Below are 17,426 nucleotides of genomic sequence, written 5' to 3'. Positions count from 1 at the left end.
GAAGGCTCGAGGCGGGCATCGCGCGATGGGAGTAGGTGAGGGAACGAGGGGAGCGTGAGGCGGACATGGGTGTAGGAGTAAATGAGGAGAGCTTGGGAGTAAATGGGGGGAGCGTGAGGCGGATATGGGGTGTAGGAGTAAATGAGGGGAGCCTGGGAGTAAATGGGGGGAGCGTGAGGCGGACATGGGTATAGGAGTAAACGAGGGGAGCTGGTGGAGGGAGATTGGGAGTAAATGAGGGGAGCGTGAGGCGGACATGGGTGTAGGAGTAAATGAGGAGAGCTTGGGAGTAAATGGGGGGAGCGTGAGGCGGATATGGGGTGTAGGAGTAAATGAGGGGAACTGGAGGAGGGAGCTTGGGAGTAAATGAGGGGAGCGTGAGGCGGACGCGCGGGAGTAAATGAGGGAGCGTGGGGCGGGAAGGTGAGGTGAGGGCGGGTGAAAGAACAGATAGAGAGGGGGAGTCCACTTAAGAGAGTCGGTATTAGACGGCGAGGGCAATCGTGCAGGAGATGGACCTACCACACAGGGTGTAGATAGTAATTAGTCAAATAGGACTTGTCATATCTCCGGTGAATTTCACCTTTGACATAGTAAATTCCATGGTTGTTATTTCATTAAGTTCTGGACCTTTGTGGAATCTTTGCCATTTACTTGTCCACCACTACTATGCATGACCAGATGTTGCAGACCTTTGATTGAAATCCATCGTTTTCCTAACATAGAGTAAGAATACAAATTAAACACTTGGAAGGGACAGGCTCCATACAGTCTGAGAATGTCTGAAAAGCTAGCTTCTTCCAGCTTTGGACGATAGCTAAAATAAAACAATTCCTCCAGTTTGACGACCTCGAAAATATAATCCACACGTTTATCTCCTCCCGCCTAGATTACTGCAACTCCCTCTACACTGGCATCAGCCAATCTTCCCTGTCCTGCCTGCAACTGGTCCAAAATGCCGCAGCGAGACTCCTGACGGGCAGCCGAAAAAAGGACCACATCATCCCGATTCTGGCCTCTTCACTGGCTCCCTGTGCGGTTCCGAATAAATTTCAAGATCCTCCTTTATGTCTACAAAGCCCTTAAGGGGCTTGCCACACCTACATCAAAAGTCTGCTTACCCACCACACCACCTCCAGGTCCCTCAGATCGGCCGACTTGGGGTTACTGAACATCCCGCGGCCTAGGCATTAGCTCAGGGGCGACCGCGCCTTTGCTATTGCAGCTCCTAGACTGAAGAACAGCAGCCCTCTTCCCATCGGAACTGCCTCCTCCATCGACTCCTTTAAGTTGAGATTTAAGACTCATCTTTACTCTCAAGCCTTTCTTGACGTCCTCTGAGGGAGGGCTATATGTATGTGCTTCATCTATGAACCAATGTTGTATAACGTTAGTACCTCCACCAATGTAAAGCACTGTGGCCAACAAGAGTTTTTTTTAAATGGGCTATAGAAATAAGTGACTTGACTTGAATGTGAGAGAAAAGCCGGAAAATATGAAATAGGTTAACTATGTAAATGAGAAGAGAAATAATATTAGAAGAGCATGAAATAAGAGTATGAAAGTGAATTTGGCAGTACATATTGAAGGGGTATAGAATGAAAGATCAATGGTCTGAGAAAACAGGCAATAGACTGAAAATAAAAGACAGGATTTAATGGTGACAGAGAGAATGACCGGACAGGTGTGGGAGTGGCACGGTTGGTTTTTAATAATAATTAGGATAATCTATATTACTAAAACCCTTCTCTTGTTTGTTTGTATGTATATGTGTGTGTCATCTGGGCACAATCTGGTTTCTTCCAAACGCTAGGCCACAGCCTTCACACATTTTACTCACATTTTTCCCATTGAGGCGATAACCATCTTCCCGTCGTATTCCCACCTATATTTCTGAACTTTTAAATTGTTTAAAGTTTTAAAAACAGCCTGAAGACTCACCCATTTCGGAAAAAAACCCGAATGAAGTCACAATGCACTCGCAAGGCAGGACAGGACACTCCGGGAGGGAGGGGCACTCCAGCGCTCGCGGTGGTGGCAGATGCCTACGCCCGACGGGGATGGAAGAGCTGGAGTTAGGGCCGAGCCCAGGGCTTGGGATGGGGCAGTGACCGGGACGAACCCGTAGATTAAATCGTAGCCTGCACTATAGCCCAGGCGGCGGCCGAGCTGACGGCTGGAGTCTACAGTCAGGGCCGGGCTGAGTTCCAGGCCCTGGCGCTGCTCTATGACCTGGGTAGGTCCCGGGGCAGGGAATGGAAGGGAGGAGGATGAGGGAAATGAGCAGGGAGATGGCAAAGGGAGTGGGGTGATAGAGGGAGATGGGGGGGGGGGGGAGTGTGGAGGAGGGAGATGGGGAGGGGTAGAAGAGGGAGATGCCCTCTCCCTATCTACCCCACTCCCACCCTCTACCCCTCCGTATCTACCCTTACTCCCGCCCTCTACCTGCCTCCCTCCCTCCCCCCAACTCTACCCCCCTCCCTCTCTCTTTATCCCCCTCCCTATCTCTCTCTACCACCTCCCTCTCTGCCCCCCTCCCTCTTCCCCCCTCTCTCTCTCTGCCCCTCTCTCTCTCTACCCCCTCCCCTCCCTCTCTACCCCCTCCCCTCCCTCTCTCTCCCCTCCCCCCTCTCTATCCCCTCCCCTCTCTATCTCTCTATCCCCCTCCCCCCTCTCTATCCCCCTCCCCCCCTCTCTATCCCTCTCCCCCCCTCTCTACCATCCCTCCCCCCCTCTCTACCATCCCTCCCCCCCTCTCTACCATCCCTCCCTCTCTACCATCCCTCCCTCTCTACCATCCTTCCCTCTCTACCATTCCTCCCTCTCCACCACCCCTCCCTCTCTACCCCCTCCTTCTCTACCCCGTTCCCTCTCTAGGGATTGAAGAGGGAGGGTGAAGAAGAGATGGGGAGAAATGAGCCGCGCTTGTGCAGTTGGGGGCTACGCGAGTGGTGGAGTATTGCGTTGGGGGAACTGCTTGCATTGGGGGAACGGATGAGTGGTGCAATCTTGCGTTGGGGGAGAAGACCCAACGGGTCTGCACTTGGTCTTGTGGTTAATAAAGAGCAGTCGCTCGCTGCTCAGAGTTCCAAGCTCTGGTCTGCACGGCTTCGTTTGGAGATACAGCAGGGAAACAGGCCCTTCAGGCCATCAAGTCCACACCGATCACCTGTTCACACTATGTTATCCTACTTTCACATTCGTCCATATTAGGGGCAATTTTACAGATGCCGATAAACCCACAAACTGCATGTCTTTGGGATGTGGAAGGAAACACGTGGTCACATGGAGTGCAAGTGAACAAGAGAATAAAGAAATAATACACATATACAAACAGGAAACAAGGTGAAGCCTCCAAAGGCAGAATTTTTTAAAAGAAGCACGAAAGGTGAAAGATAAAGTATTATACTGAAAAGATAATACAGACCTTAAGAGTACGTATGGATAATAAAGCAGGAGAGAACCCGATGTTAAACCACACGCAAAATGGGGCAGCATAAGAAAATGAGAGGAAGGGAAAAGATCACTGAGATAGATGGGGGACCAGAGTTGCCAACAAGGTTGTTCACTACAATTTGAAATAATTGTACTACCAAACATTTCTCACTATTTAAAATTAGATATTTTACACAAACATTTTGTATACTTTAAAACTAAGTAATATTTTATCAAAAATAGGGAAACATTTAATTCAGAATGCAGTAATTAAGACATCAATAAATTCTTTGTTACAATGTGATGATGTTATAGCCTAACATTTGCAGAATGAATTGCTGAAGCAAGGTCTATATCACCATTTAAGAATAAGCTATTTTATTAGGTGACGGAAAAGGGATATAACAAATAGAATACATGTAGGATTAGAGCTGATAATAAACAATTGTGGAATGAAAGGCAAAATGCTGAAGTAAAAACCAATTGGGGAAAAAAATGTTTTCTCTTTTCACAGATTCTGCATAACCTGATCAATATGTGTTTTGGTTGGCCCAAATTCCTATTTTTATGTAGTAATTTCTATGTTAATGGTTTTTTGTATTGTGAATAGTAAAATGTTGTAGTACAAGAGTATAATTAATGCAGGTACGTTTGCTTTGTTCATACTGAATTTACTATTGACGAAAAAGAACAATGTTTCTTACTTATTTTAATTTCTGACTTTGAATCTATCATATATCTTTCTGCTGCAGGGTTACTATTCATTAGAAATACCAAAAAAGCCTTCCTGTTTCTATGGCAACCGCACAACAAATGCGAGTCTCTGAAAAGCAAAAATCTGGGGTAAATATTTTCATTCAGTTGAAGAATAGATTTTGCAACAAAGTTTCTCTACAATCTACAACAGGATGTTAGATGTTGAAAATAAATTGTTAAATAATGTGGATTAAGAGCTCTGTTATTGTGATTGCCATTTTGCTTGAACCTCAGTTTCTCTCTAAGATAAAAAACTAATTAAACTAAAAAATAATTTATGAGCAGAAGAACTTCAGAGAAATTAAAAGCAGTACTACTGTGTTGACTCCCACACGGGCAAATTTTTCTACCTAACCTTGCTTTTAAATATTTGTAGTTGCATATAGAGTAACTGGTCATATGCTATGGTTCTTAAAGGAGTACACGTCCAATATTATATTAGCCACTTGCATCATATCTTTCTTAAATTGGAAGAAAGAAAACAAAAGGACAAAAAATGTTCAATTGTCCAATCCCTTTGTGTTTTAATTTTGTACTATGTCTTCCAGGTTTGGTACGAACTACCGCCAGGCTTTAATATTTTCATTCTGGAGAGTTATAATGCATCCTCTGGTATCTATGTTAAGCATGTCTGTTTGCTTTTCTTGATGATAGGGTGCCTGTTTCTCTGATGTGGGACTCCCATCACCATTTGATGCTGTATGACTTTGTGTGTAAGGACTGAAGGTTTAGGACAGGGGTGGGGAACCTGCGGCCTTCCAGGCCATTAAGTGCAGCCTTTTGAATGAATCCAAATTTTGTAGAACAAATCCTTTAATTTTTATTAATATGTTTTTGTTCGTCTTTTATTAGTTTTTTATTTTAATCTTAAAATGAACGTATTTAAAATACCAAAGAGTAAAAGAAGATTCAATGAAATAATCCTCCCCGACTGACGGCCACAATTAAAACATTAGTAAGTCATGAGAGCTATTTTAACAAAATAATGTATATTTTGAAGTATTTCCAATTGAAGTTTCTTGGATGCGGCTTTATTAGATTACAGCTAACTTAATGCGGCATTCCAACATAAAAAGGCTCCCCATTTTGTGTTAAAGTGATTGATCTATTCCTGTTACAGGGCTCTCACAACTTTTTTTTCTCTGTTTCCAGCCGGGCAGCTGTTTAGGTTGCCAAATGACAGTTTAGGTGGTCATTTAAGACAGCTTGCATGACGCGTGCGATAATTTGCTCGGACGAAGTGCGTAGTTACCAATCGGAATTATGCTCAATGAAGCATTCACATTATTTCTGCTTCAGATAAAGTCACAAACTAAACATATTCACCAATCAAGACATGATATGTACCACAATGACATGCAGCAAAATTATAATACAGTATCTCAACTCTTCTTACACATTGCAATGAAGGCAATTTCTATTATTTCTTTCCACTTCCAAACAAAAATGTGGTTGGATTATTCAGCTTAAGATCAACCTCGGTGAGACAAAGCGCAGGGCAAGCCAAGCCATTGCAGTTTCAAGCGCAGGGCAAGCCAAGCCAAACAGCTCATTGCATTTTCATTCCATTGCCATTACAGTTTCATGGGCAGGCCAAGCCAAACAGCTCATTGCAGTTTCAAGCACTGGGCAGGCCAAGCCAAACAGCTCATTGCATTTTCATTTCCATTGCCATTGCAGTTTCAAGCACATGGCAGGCCAAGCCAAACAGCTCATTGCATTTTCATTAAGGGCTAACAAATCATTTATTGCAAGTACATTGCAGACTCACAGTTCAGTTGATTCACAGCTTAGAATGAGAGTCGTAGCCTCTCCCTCGTGATCTTGCAGAGTGACTGAATCATGTCCAGGCATCCGGGGTTTTATATTCCTGTCTCCCCCCCCCCCCCCCCGGAAGGGGCGTTAGCTTCATTGCGGAGAGTGACAGGCGAGAGGATCTCACGGTTTTTTAAACACTCATAACTTTTTTATTTTTAACCAATGGGAAAAATCCTCGGGGCCTGCTCAGCGGAGGAGGACTGTGAGTAAGATGGCCAAAAATCATAGCGATATATGGTAGCGTTTTTTTCTAAAATTAATATACAGCGCCGACAGGAAGTGGTCAACTTGAGACTTTTAATTACAGGTGCACAACCTTTTATCCGAAAGCCTTGGGACCAGACACTTTTCGTAATTCAGAATTTGTCGGTCTTCAGAATGGAAATTTTTTAGCGTAGATTTTAATGGCTGGCTCAGTGGTAGAGTGCTCGGCTCATATCCGCAAGGTCGCGAGTTTGCGCCTTGATCCTGGCAGTTACTCGATCGCGAGTTTGAGTCTTCAATTTCGTTTTTTCTTGCAGAATAAATGTTTGTATGAAATGCAGTGTAGGAGAGGTGTACTGACTGTGTGGGCAGAACTTTGGAAGTGATTGCCCACCATTCTAAAAAGCCGCTGTGTGTCCCTGTCCCTGGGATAGCAGGGGGCGATCAAATAGCACAATACCCCCTCCAACTCCAGAGGAATCCGCTCCCCGATGGGCCGCTACGGCGACAAGTGGCAGTTTGCCCACAACCCGAGCTGTGCCCCCTCATCCGCCACCCCAAGAACAAGACGTACCTTGCACACCATCAGCTTCTGCCCCTACGTGTTCCTCTGGAGTTGGAGCGGGGCTGGGCTGGAGTTGCTGCTGGCTGTGGGTCTCTGGGATCTCCGTGCTTGCAGTGGGCCTGGGGGTCGGTGGGCGGCGGTGGGAGCTGTGGACCTACGGACCTACCTCCGTGGAGCTAGCCCGCTTCGGAGCGTGGAGAGCTGCAGGGGCGAGCTGCTGCGACCCGACTCCGGTGGATGGTGACACCGGGAGCTCGCGGGTCCCTGGTGGAGACCGCTTTGCGGGGCACCGGCAGTGGCGACTTCTCCCGCCCGAATTACGGGGTTGAGAGTGACCTGGAGGGGGGCCTTACATCGCCCAGCGCGGCTGTAAATTGCCGCGGACTTGCTAGCGCCCGCCGGGGGCTCCAACATCAAGACCCGGGGCAGGGCCCTACATCTCCCGGCGTGGCTTTGAGTGGCCGCTCCCCGATGGGCCCCTACGACGCCCCGAGCTGCGCCCCGTCATCCGCAACCCAGGTTCCTCTGTAGTTGGAGTGGGGCTGGGCTGGGCTGCTGTTGGCTGTGGGTCTCTGGGATCTCCGTGCTTGCGGTGGGCCTGGTGGTCGGTGTCCAATTGGTCCTGACGTCTCCGGTGACTGGCACGATCCTGCTGTAATCGCCGACGTGAAGACAGTGCAAAGCCCCCGCGCCGGTGCAATGGGCGGTGAGCTGGAGAGGGGAGGGAAGGGGTCACACACATGGCCGGGAAGCAGAGGGGTGTAGGTGGGGTGAAACTGAAGGGAGCGACAATCTGCACTGTGTATCGTGAGTCTACCGTGGGAACTTTTTAACTCAGCGGGCAGGCAGCAGCATATTGTCAATTATTAACCCTCCCGCGCAATATACCCTCATCTTCTCTTTTATGAATGGGGATTTAGTTCCCCTTTCTTCGAGGACCGACTGGAGGTTCCGCTGTCACTGCTGCGGGCCGCCCTCGGTGAACGTTTTCAAGGACCTTTCTTCAAGGACCGAAAAAATGGCCGCTATTCGGAGGTTTTCGTTATTTGGATCTTCGGATAAAAGGTTGTGCACCTGTATATAGATTTTTGTCATTGCAGGATAACAATGTGTCTTATGAGTAGCACAAGATCTGTGAGAGGTGCAGTTGTGTGTTCATCATCAACTTTGTGCAAATTTACCAATCTTCCACAATATGTACAGTGTTGCCAAAATGCAGTTTTTATTTACAGTAATTCCCGTATTTACAAACATTTAACATATGGTTTTTATTTTTACTTCTTGTTCTTCGCGGTACATATCTTCTGTTTACAAAGCTATTTTCCACCATAATGTATAATGTGCTGTTCTCATTTCAAAGGAATGCCCAAAATGCATTTCACCCAGTTTTCTGATTTATAAAATGTCACTAAACAAATTATTTTCCAGGACATGTCCCTTTCATAAATCAAGGAAAGACTGTATTTAATTATTTCAAGGATGTGGACATCCGTGGCAAGACCAGCATTCATTACTCATCTTTTATTGCCCTTGAGAAAGTTTTGATGAGCCACCTTTTTGAACCATTGTAGTCTTTCTGGTAAATGCACTCTCACAGTGCTGTTGGATAGGGAGTTCCAGAATTTAGACAGGGATGATAATGGAATGGTAACATTTTTCAACATCAGGATAGTATGTAACTTGTGGCAGAGGAACCCACATTTGGTTGTGTATTTATCAATGTTGTGTATATATATCAATGTCCTCTCCTTGAAGAAAATCCATCTGTGGCACATTTAAGTGGCTTGATTGGGCAAACCACATCAGTTGCATGCTCCACATCAGAATCATGAAACAGGCATTCCATTTGGAGCTCCATCACAGAAGGAATTATTAAGCAAGCATGGGAAATGATTCAAGGATCTGCTCAAAACATCACTGAAATTATGCAACATCCTCTCATAATCCTGGGAATCCCTAGCCTATGATTGCTTAAAGCAGAGATGGAGCATTTTGTATTGTATTAATAATGCATCAGACGCACACAGAAATCAACTGTAAACATTGGAAGGAACACACAAATAAAAAATGTAACAATCCGTCTTCCCCATCGAGTACTTCCTGCTCCATCAATGGAAGAATAGCCACATTAATCACTTAAGAACCCAGAGAACTGAAATGGAAACAAATCATCCTTGATGCTGAGAAAATAAAAGATAACTCTTCACCGTCTTAGTATAACAAGAGAGTTTCTCATCTTTATGCAATTTATAATTTCAAATTCCAGCATTTCGCTATCCTGGAAAACTACTTTTCCCATTGAATCAGACCGAAGAAATGCTTTGATTATATATGAAGTCACTTGAGATTAGATGTAGCCATGATCATCTTTGTAACTGTGAAATGTGTCACAGATGATGTCTGTACAGAGTTTGTACATTTTCCCCGTGACCTGCATGGATTTTCTCCTGGATCTCAGGTTTCATCCCACACTCTAAACACGTACAGATTTGTAGGTCAATTGGCTTGGTATAATTGGGTGTAGGATAGTGTTAGTGTGCAGGGATCGTTGGTCGGCGTGGGCCGAAGGGCCTGTTTCCGTATCTTGGCTGTATCTCTAAAACTAAAGATGCACTGAGCATTAGCATAGAATTAAGTATGTATTCTTGATATTGGATAATGTGCACATATTAGTTTAATTAGATTAGCTGTGAGAACCTATTGGCTATTTGGGTGTTGTGCAGTTATGAAGTAAGAAAATGTAAGTGGTGCTGCAAAGAAATTGCATATGATCAAAATATCAACAGCAAGGTTCATTTGGATGGTGTGCATTTGCACTAATGTGAAATTGACAGCAACTGCATAAACATTTGGTTATCGTTGTCACCTGTGTAACCTGTTTTGTCCTAATATTTGTGATTAATTATCTATAATTGCCATTGACTTCGACGTAAACATGGCTGTTTTCTCCTTATTGCCATACCAGAGATATTGGACATGCTCATACGACACATCACTTTCTTGATGGGGTCAGGATGTAGAACAGCACAGCTCAAAAATAGGCCCTTCAATCCACAGTGTCTATGCTGAACGTGATGCCAAGACCAACTCTATTGCTATTAGATCCATGCTTGCTTGGGTTTATATGTGTTTCAGAAAGGTATAAACATCTGTTTTCTGCAAGTGAATATTAGTGTGCATTGTGGCAATGAATGTAGGAGGAATGTTGTGGGAATCCTCAAAATGTTTTCAACAATCTGGGGTTGCAATGATGAAGAGGCATCCTATTTTTTCCCCAACCAATCCTTTGGAGTTTTTAGGTATTTTGAAGGGAAAAATGAATGATAGAAATCAATTTTCGTCCAATTTTCAGGCAGTCAATTCTTATGTCTATAAATATATACATACTGCATTACTGTAAATAGAGCTAAAAATGGAATGCCTAATTTATTCGGTTGAGAAATAGACGTTTGTGAGGATTTTCTCATCTTGACGTGATTTTCAAATGGTTCACTTTATTTTCCTAATGTTTTTCTTGAACTGCCAGTGGAGTGCAATATTTCCTAACGATGTAACAACACAACACCAATCCCTTGTATTTATAAAAAGAATGATGGCTGTAGGAGTATCTTGCATCACATACCTGCGTGGGATATTTCCAGAAGACGCCTATAGAACACGATACTTAGAAGGTAAACATATTTTTGGTTTGACATGTAGTTCAGTTATCTCAGGAAAGTCTTGACAGAGATGTACAATCATGGCTTTATTTTATTCCAAATAACTAAACTAATATTTATATATAATGAAAGTGATGTCCTAAAAAACATGAAGTTAAAGTAGAAATTAAAATTGAAAAGAAGTTGCACACTTTCTTACTATAGGCCAGAGATTTATTTCTTAACCCAATATGTAGCACTGTAAAGTAATTTAGTTTAATAGACCTTGTTAAAAGTGTTTTTATTTGTTTAATTGGTCAAGTTCTACAAAGTTGCCAATGGATCTTTTTCTTGCTATTTCATAAGGATCAGTGTAATTTACCATTAACTTACTTGAGTTGTCCTCCTTGATTTATAATAGTTGTGACATTTTTCCATAAGCCATTTAAATAAATATGTTTCCAATTTTTCTCTACCTTTTTCCCAAATCATAGTCAGATACTGTAGATGCATTGCAATGAAAACCTTGTGTTTCGCCACTGAGTGGAACAAGATCTTGTTGTTTATTTTCTAGTGAATCCACGTTACAACAATACAACTTTCATTCAAATAGATTTCAACTCAGATTACAGCATCATTTGTAGATCAAGGGCAGACCAATTTAGACTGGACCATATCATCTTTTCCTTTGATCAGCTGTTAATCCAAGCTCTGCAAATTTCAATCCATCAATTACTTCTGCTCGTTGTCTATTCAACATCAAATGCCATTCACCCATCTCTGACATCCTTGCAGACCACTTGGACTAAAAGTCTTAATCCTCTTTAAATTTCTTCATGCTCTTTATCACATCATTATTTGGTAGCATTATTTTAAAACTATACCATGCCTCCCAGAACTATTTCATCTATTGAGTTTGGTTTACTATGTGTCCGTCCATCCCTGAAATGCCTTCAGGGCTCTCACTTGACTTTTTTTCGCTGTTGCCAGTCGGGCAACCTAGGCATCTTTTTAGGTTGCCAAATGACAGTTTAGGTGATCATTTAAGAAGGCTTGGATGACGCGTGCTATAATGTGCTCGGAAGAAGTGTGTAGTTACCAGTCGGAATTATGCTCAATGAAGCATTCACATATTATTTCTGCTTCAAATAAAGTCACAAACTAAACATATTCACCAATCAAGACATGATATATACCACAATGACATGCAGTAAAATTATAATACAGTTTCTCAACTCTTTTTACACGTTGCAATGAATGCAATCTCTATTATTTCTTTCCACTTCCAAACAAAAATGTGGTTGGATTATTCAGCGATTATTCACGCCCCAACCCTCAATCTCTACACCCCTCCCCTTCCCTCTTTACCCCTCCCCACCTCTCTAGCCGCGCCTGCACAGTTGGGGGTTATGCATGAGTGGATAGAGCGGGGGATGGGGTAAAAGGAGCGAGTGAATAATATTAATATAATATCAAGGTGGTTAGTATGTGTGTGTGACGCCGAAGGCTGCCCCGCCCCAACCCGCAACCGCTCGTTGAGGGGACGGGACCCAACGGGTCACACTTGGTCTAGTTTATACTTAAATACCCAGCCTATCAACCTAGAGTTAGGGTTAGGGTTACCTCCCGCACTCCAAAGGCGCACAGGTTTGTATAAACTGTCCCTAGCGTGTGTGGGATAGTGTGCGGGTGTTCGCTGGTCGCAGGCTGGGTCTACAAGAAAGTGGGAGGGGTGGTTGGAGAACGGAGAGAGAAGGGGATGTGACAGGAGTGGGGGGGAGTGAAGAAGGGGAAGAAGAGTGGAGCGGGGCGAAGGGTGGAAGAGGAGGGGAGGGGAGAAGGGTGGGGGGTTGGAGAAGAAGGGAGGGGGGAAGAGGAGGGGAGAGGAGCTCAGCCTGCACTCACTGAATCCATCACTGAAAAGTTAGAGACGGTGATTGGATCTGGAAGCGGACCAATATGTCTGTAAAACTGAATGACTCAGACATCTTTTCATTTGCACAATTGATTTTATTGTATTAATTTTAATATATTAATGTTTAATGCATTGAAGGAAAATATTTTACAGTCCATCTTTGGTCCCTAACCCTAACAAACCCCTAACCGGGCGTCAACCGCAGGAGAGCATATGTCAGCCTGTATGTCGTGCAACTTGGACAGAGGATGGCTGATGCAAACTCCCAGCGTTTCTCAGAGAGCTCCTGCTTTATCCTTGTTCCCTGCCTTGCCCTTTGGATTTGCTGCTTGTTTGTGAACCAGTGGCTCAGGCAGCGGATTGGCGCTCGACACCGCTGCAAATTGTTCTGTTGCTGTTGTTCCCTTAAAGGGCCTGTCCCACTTGGCGATTTTTTTCGGCGACTGCGGAGTGTCAGTGACGGTTTTACGAGCGTCAGTCACTGACGTTCCGCAGTCGCCGAAAAAAAAGCTTACTGATGTCCACATCAGTAAGCTTTCCTTCATTTGCCAAGTCGGGCAAAATGACATGGCTTTTAGGTTGCCCAGCGGGAATTTAGGTGGCCATTGGCAACCGGGCAACCGTTAATTTCGAGCCCTGCTTAAGGCAAGGAATGTTGAAGCATTTTTTAAATATGTTATTTTTGTTGGTAAACATTCAGGCTAAAATTCCTTTGCATTAAATGCATCAAAACAGTACTATGCAGTTCAATGGTTGCTTAATTTTGAGTACAGCAACTGCACCCATTTTGGGGTGCCTTGGAGTGTAAGAAATTTTCTCCTGACTTTGTGAAGATATTTCAGTTTCCTCTAGAACTTCTTTTTTTTATGATTAAATTTCCAAATGTTATCAATAGAAGTGCATCACTCAGAATTTGCCTTGACTCGATTTTTAATGTCACTGGTTTGAAACATATTTGTTTTTGTTAACTTGGAACAACTAGGTTTTGCCCAGCTTGTTACTCGTGAAACCTATGCTACATTATTTGAAAGCACTGCACTGCACTGCACTTGAAAGACCAATGAGACGTCAAACACAATCTAAATTGGCTGGACAGCTTTGCCATAGAAGTCAAGATTTCAGTCACTCAATTTAATTCCAGGCTGGTGTTGATCTGTATTATATCTGTTGTCTGCTCACTGCTGCATTGGGGAGGTCACCCAACTTCTAGATGCAAGTGGAGAAGTCATCTAGATTGTTTGCATTTAACCATGTGAACCAAAGTAGGCACTGGGATATGCCTACATTTCAGAATGCTTAAAATGCAGGTGGGTATTGACTGAACAAATACATTATTGTTCTTTACAGATGCTGTGTTGACAAGCTCCTGTCCAAAAATGTCAGGCTGCAGCCCTGGTGGATCTCCTTGGCCTCCACACACAAAGAACACGCCTCCTTCGCCGCTGTTCCTCACCAGTTTGTTCAGATCCATCTGACACTTTCCACCTCCCCTTCCCCCCGCCCAACCTTTAATTGCCACATCTATTCATTAAGTAATGACATTTATGTAAGAGTGCTGTTTATGTTGTATGCCCTTTAAAAGTTTTGAGTTGGGATTGCAACTGCTGGGATAAGCACATGCAACTGTGATCTTGCAATGGAACATACCATGCTGATACTGACTATGAGCTGAAAACATTGATCCTTATGTGCCTAACAATGCAGTTTTAATGTCGTTGGCAGGTAGTAAAACAATTTCTAGAGTTAGAAATTATGTTGATAGTGTAAGAAATTGGCTGGTATAAATGTGAATTTGAACAATTTGTGCAGTTGGATTCTGAGATGATTTCAATGGCTGACTTTTTCCTGTTTCATAATATATTATGAGCACGAGTTTTAAAGTAGTGAAATATTGATGAATGTCACCATCATTTCCAAGGCATGTGTGTAAAAATATTGCGTGAAGATAGTCGGTTTCCTGGAGCAAGCAAAGTAGTAAAATGGTAAGTATGACTTTTATCTTCTTTGCATGGAATTTAACAATAAAATACGTAATTAAATGACATTTCCACAGGGTTCAGTATTGATGTGGATAGAGAACTGGCTGGCAGACAGGAAGCAAAGAGTAGGAGTAAACGGGTCCTTTTCACAATGGCAGGCAGTGACTAGTGGGGTACCACAAGGCTCAGTTCTGGGACCCCAGCTATTTACGATATATATTAATGATTTGGACGAGGGAATTGAATGCAACATCTCCAAGTTTGCGGATGACACGAAGCTGGGGGGCAGTGTTAGCTGTGAGGAGGATGCTAGGAGGCTGCAAGGTGACTTGGATAGGCTGGGTGAGTGGGCAAATGCATGGCAGATGCAGTATAATGTGGATAAATGTGAGGTTATCCACTTTGGTGGCAAAAACAGGAAAGTAGATTATTATCTGAATGGTGGCCGATTAGGAAAGGGGGAGATGCAACGAGACCTGGGTGTCATGGTACACCAGTCATTAAAAGTAGGCATGCAGGTGCAGCAGGCAGTGAAGAAGGCGAATGGTATGTTAGCATTCATAGCAAAAGGATTTGAGTATAGGAGCAGGGAGGTTCTACTGCAGTTGTACAGGGTCTTGGTGAGACCACACCTGGAGTATTGCGTACAGTTTTGGTCTCCTAATCTGAGGAAAGACATTCTTGCCATAGAGGGAGTACAGAGAAGGTTCACCAGACTGATTCCTGGGATGTCAGGACTTTCATATGAAGAAAGACTGGATAGACTCGGTTTGTACTCGCTAGAATTTAGAAGATTGAGGGGGGATCTTATAGAAACGTACAAAATTCTTAAGGGGTTGGACAGGCTAGATGCAGGAAGATTGTTCCCGATGTTGGGGAAGTCCAGAACAAGGGGTCACAGTTTAAGGATAAAGGGGAAATCTTTTAGGACCGAGATGAGGAAAACTTTTTTCACACAGAGAGTGGTGAATCTGTGGAATTCTCTCCCGCAGAAGGTAGTTGAGGCCAGTTCATTGGCTATATTTAAGAGGGAGTTAGATGTGGCCCTTGTGGCTAAAGGGATCAGGGGGTATGGAGAGAAGGCAGGTACAGGATACTGAGTTGGATGATCAGCCATGATCATATTGAATGGCGGTGCAGGCTCGAAGGGCCGAATGGCCTACTCCACCTATTTTCTATGTTTCAATAGAATGGTTGTAGCAAGAAAAACAAACATATTTTGGTAATTTTGAATAAAATCAGAAGTGAACCTTCTAGTAACAACACTATCATCCATAGAGTTTAGGTAAGTGGATGGAAGCAGATGTGGCATTTGAATGAACTCATAGCAAATGGTAACAGCAAAAAAAGTGGATTTGCTCATAAAACATGTACCAAACATGATGCTGTTAAACCAATGTCCTCTGCCTGCATGTAATCCTTATCCTCGCAAATCCATCTAAAAGTCTTTTAAATGTCACAATCACATCTGCCTCTACCATCTCCCCTTGCGCTGTATTCTAGGCACCCTTTATCCACTGTATACAAAAATTTGCCCCACATATCTCCTTTAAATCTTGCCCCACATGTCTCCTTTAAATCTTGCCCCATGCATCTTCTTTAAATTTGCCCAACTCACCCTAAAGTTATACCCTCTCATCCTTGACATTTCTGCTGTGGGAAAAAGGTTCTGACTGTCTACACTATTTATACATCATGATTCTATATACTTCTATCAGGTCTCCTCTCAACCTCCGATGCTCCAGAGAAAACAATCCAAGTTTGTCCATCCTCTTCATGTACCTAATACTCTCTAATCCAGGCAGCATCCTGGTAACATCCTCTGCAGACTCCAAAGCCTCCACATCCTTCCTGTAATGGGGCAACCACAATTGAACATTATACTCAAAATACTGTAATGTGCTATAATGCTGCTATATGACCTCCTGACTCTTATATTCAAATCACCAACCAAGGAAGGCAAGCATACCATATGCCTCCTTTACCACTGTCCGCTTGTGTTGCCAATTTCAGAGAGCAATGGACATTGACTCCAAGATCCTTTTGTACATCAGTGTTGTCAATGGCCTCGCCATTAAATGTATACTTTCCCCTTACATGCAACTCCCCAAATGCAGCACCTCACGCTTGGTTGGATTAAATGCCATCTGTTGTTTCTGTAGATGATCTATATCCCTCTGTATGTTTTAACAGCCCTAAGTGGTGGCGCCTCGCGGCAGCGGCCTCTGCAGTCTGTCTTTTTTTTCTTTTTGTCCTGATAAGTGCATGTTTTGGTTGTAGTTTATATATTATTTCTAGCTGTGTATATGTGGGGGAAACTTTTAAATCTCTTCCCTGTACGGGGACCCGATCTTTGCCTGTCGGGTCTCCGTTGTCGTTGGGGCCTAGCACCGTGGAGTGGCCTCCAACCGGAATCGACCTGGGGCTCCAGTCGCAGAGCCTGCGGATTCACCATCTTCGGACTTCGGAGCATGGAGAGCTGTGGTTGCGCGCGGCTGAGACCCGACTTCGGAGGCTCCGGCTGCAGGCCTGTGGACGGTAACATCAGGAGCTCGCAGGTCCCTGGAGGGAGACCGCTTTTCAGAGCTCCTGCAATGGCAACTTCTCCCGCCCGAATCGCGGGGTTAAAAACGAACTGGAGCAGGGCCTTGCATCGCCCGGCGCGGCCTTAACGGCCGCGGGACTTACGATCGTCCGCCGGGGGCTTTAACATTGGAAGAAGAATAAAGAACGGGAGAGACAAGACTTTGCCTTCCAACACAGTGAGGAGGTGTTGGAGATTCACTGTGATGGATGTTTATGTAAATTGTGTGTCTTGGGTTTTTTCTTGTTTGTATGACTGCAGAAACGTAAATTTTGTTTGAACTTAGGTTCAAATGACAATAAACGTTATTCTATTCTATTCAAACCACCTAACCGACCCATCTACATTTGCGTCCATCAACTCTTCATTATAACATCCACGGGCCTATTTACCGTTAAACTTTTTTTTTAAAGTCACCTTTTTAAAAAAAAAAACCCAGCCAAGCTTTTAAGACAATCGGCCAAAGCCATGATAATTAATCCTAAGTAGCCCATGCTCTTCCAAATGCAAGTAAATCCCATCCCAAATAGTC

At 43.9% G+C, this 17,426-nt stretch overlaps 1 protein-coding gene across 1 annotated transcript in view; it reads left to right on the top strand.

Annotated features, from left to right (window-relative positions):
• Positions 1 to 17,426, top strand: part of LOC116977862 (HORMA domain-containing protein 1-like) — a 34,892-nt gene that overhangs the window by 935 nt on the left and 16,531 nt on the right. The window contains exons 2-4 of the mRNA XM_033028709.1: positions 4,188 to 4,278; positions 10,305 to 10,449; positions 14,250 to 14,313. Coding sequence (XP_032884600.1) covers positions 4,231 to 4,278; positions 10,305 to 10,449; positions 14,250 to 14,313 — 257 coding nt within the window. The 5' untranslated portion in view covers positions 4,188 to 4,230. The remainder of the gene's footprint in view (positions 1 to 4,187; positions 4,279 to 10,304; positions 10,450 to 14,249; positions 14,314 to 17,426) is intronic.

The sequence above is a fragment of the Amblyraja radiata genome, chromosome 10 (assembly GCF_010909765.2).
Source record: "Amblyraja radiata isolate CabotCenter1 chromosome 10, sAmbRad1.1.pri, whole genome shotgun sequence".
In the NCBI taxonomy this organism is placed as follows: Eukaryota; Metazoa; Chordata; class Chondrichthyes; order Rajiformes; family Rajidae; genus Amblyraja; species Amblyraja radiata.
Note: the sequence above shows the minus strand (reverse complement) of the source record. Positions and strands in the feature narration are given on the sequence as shown.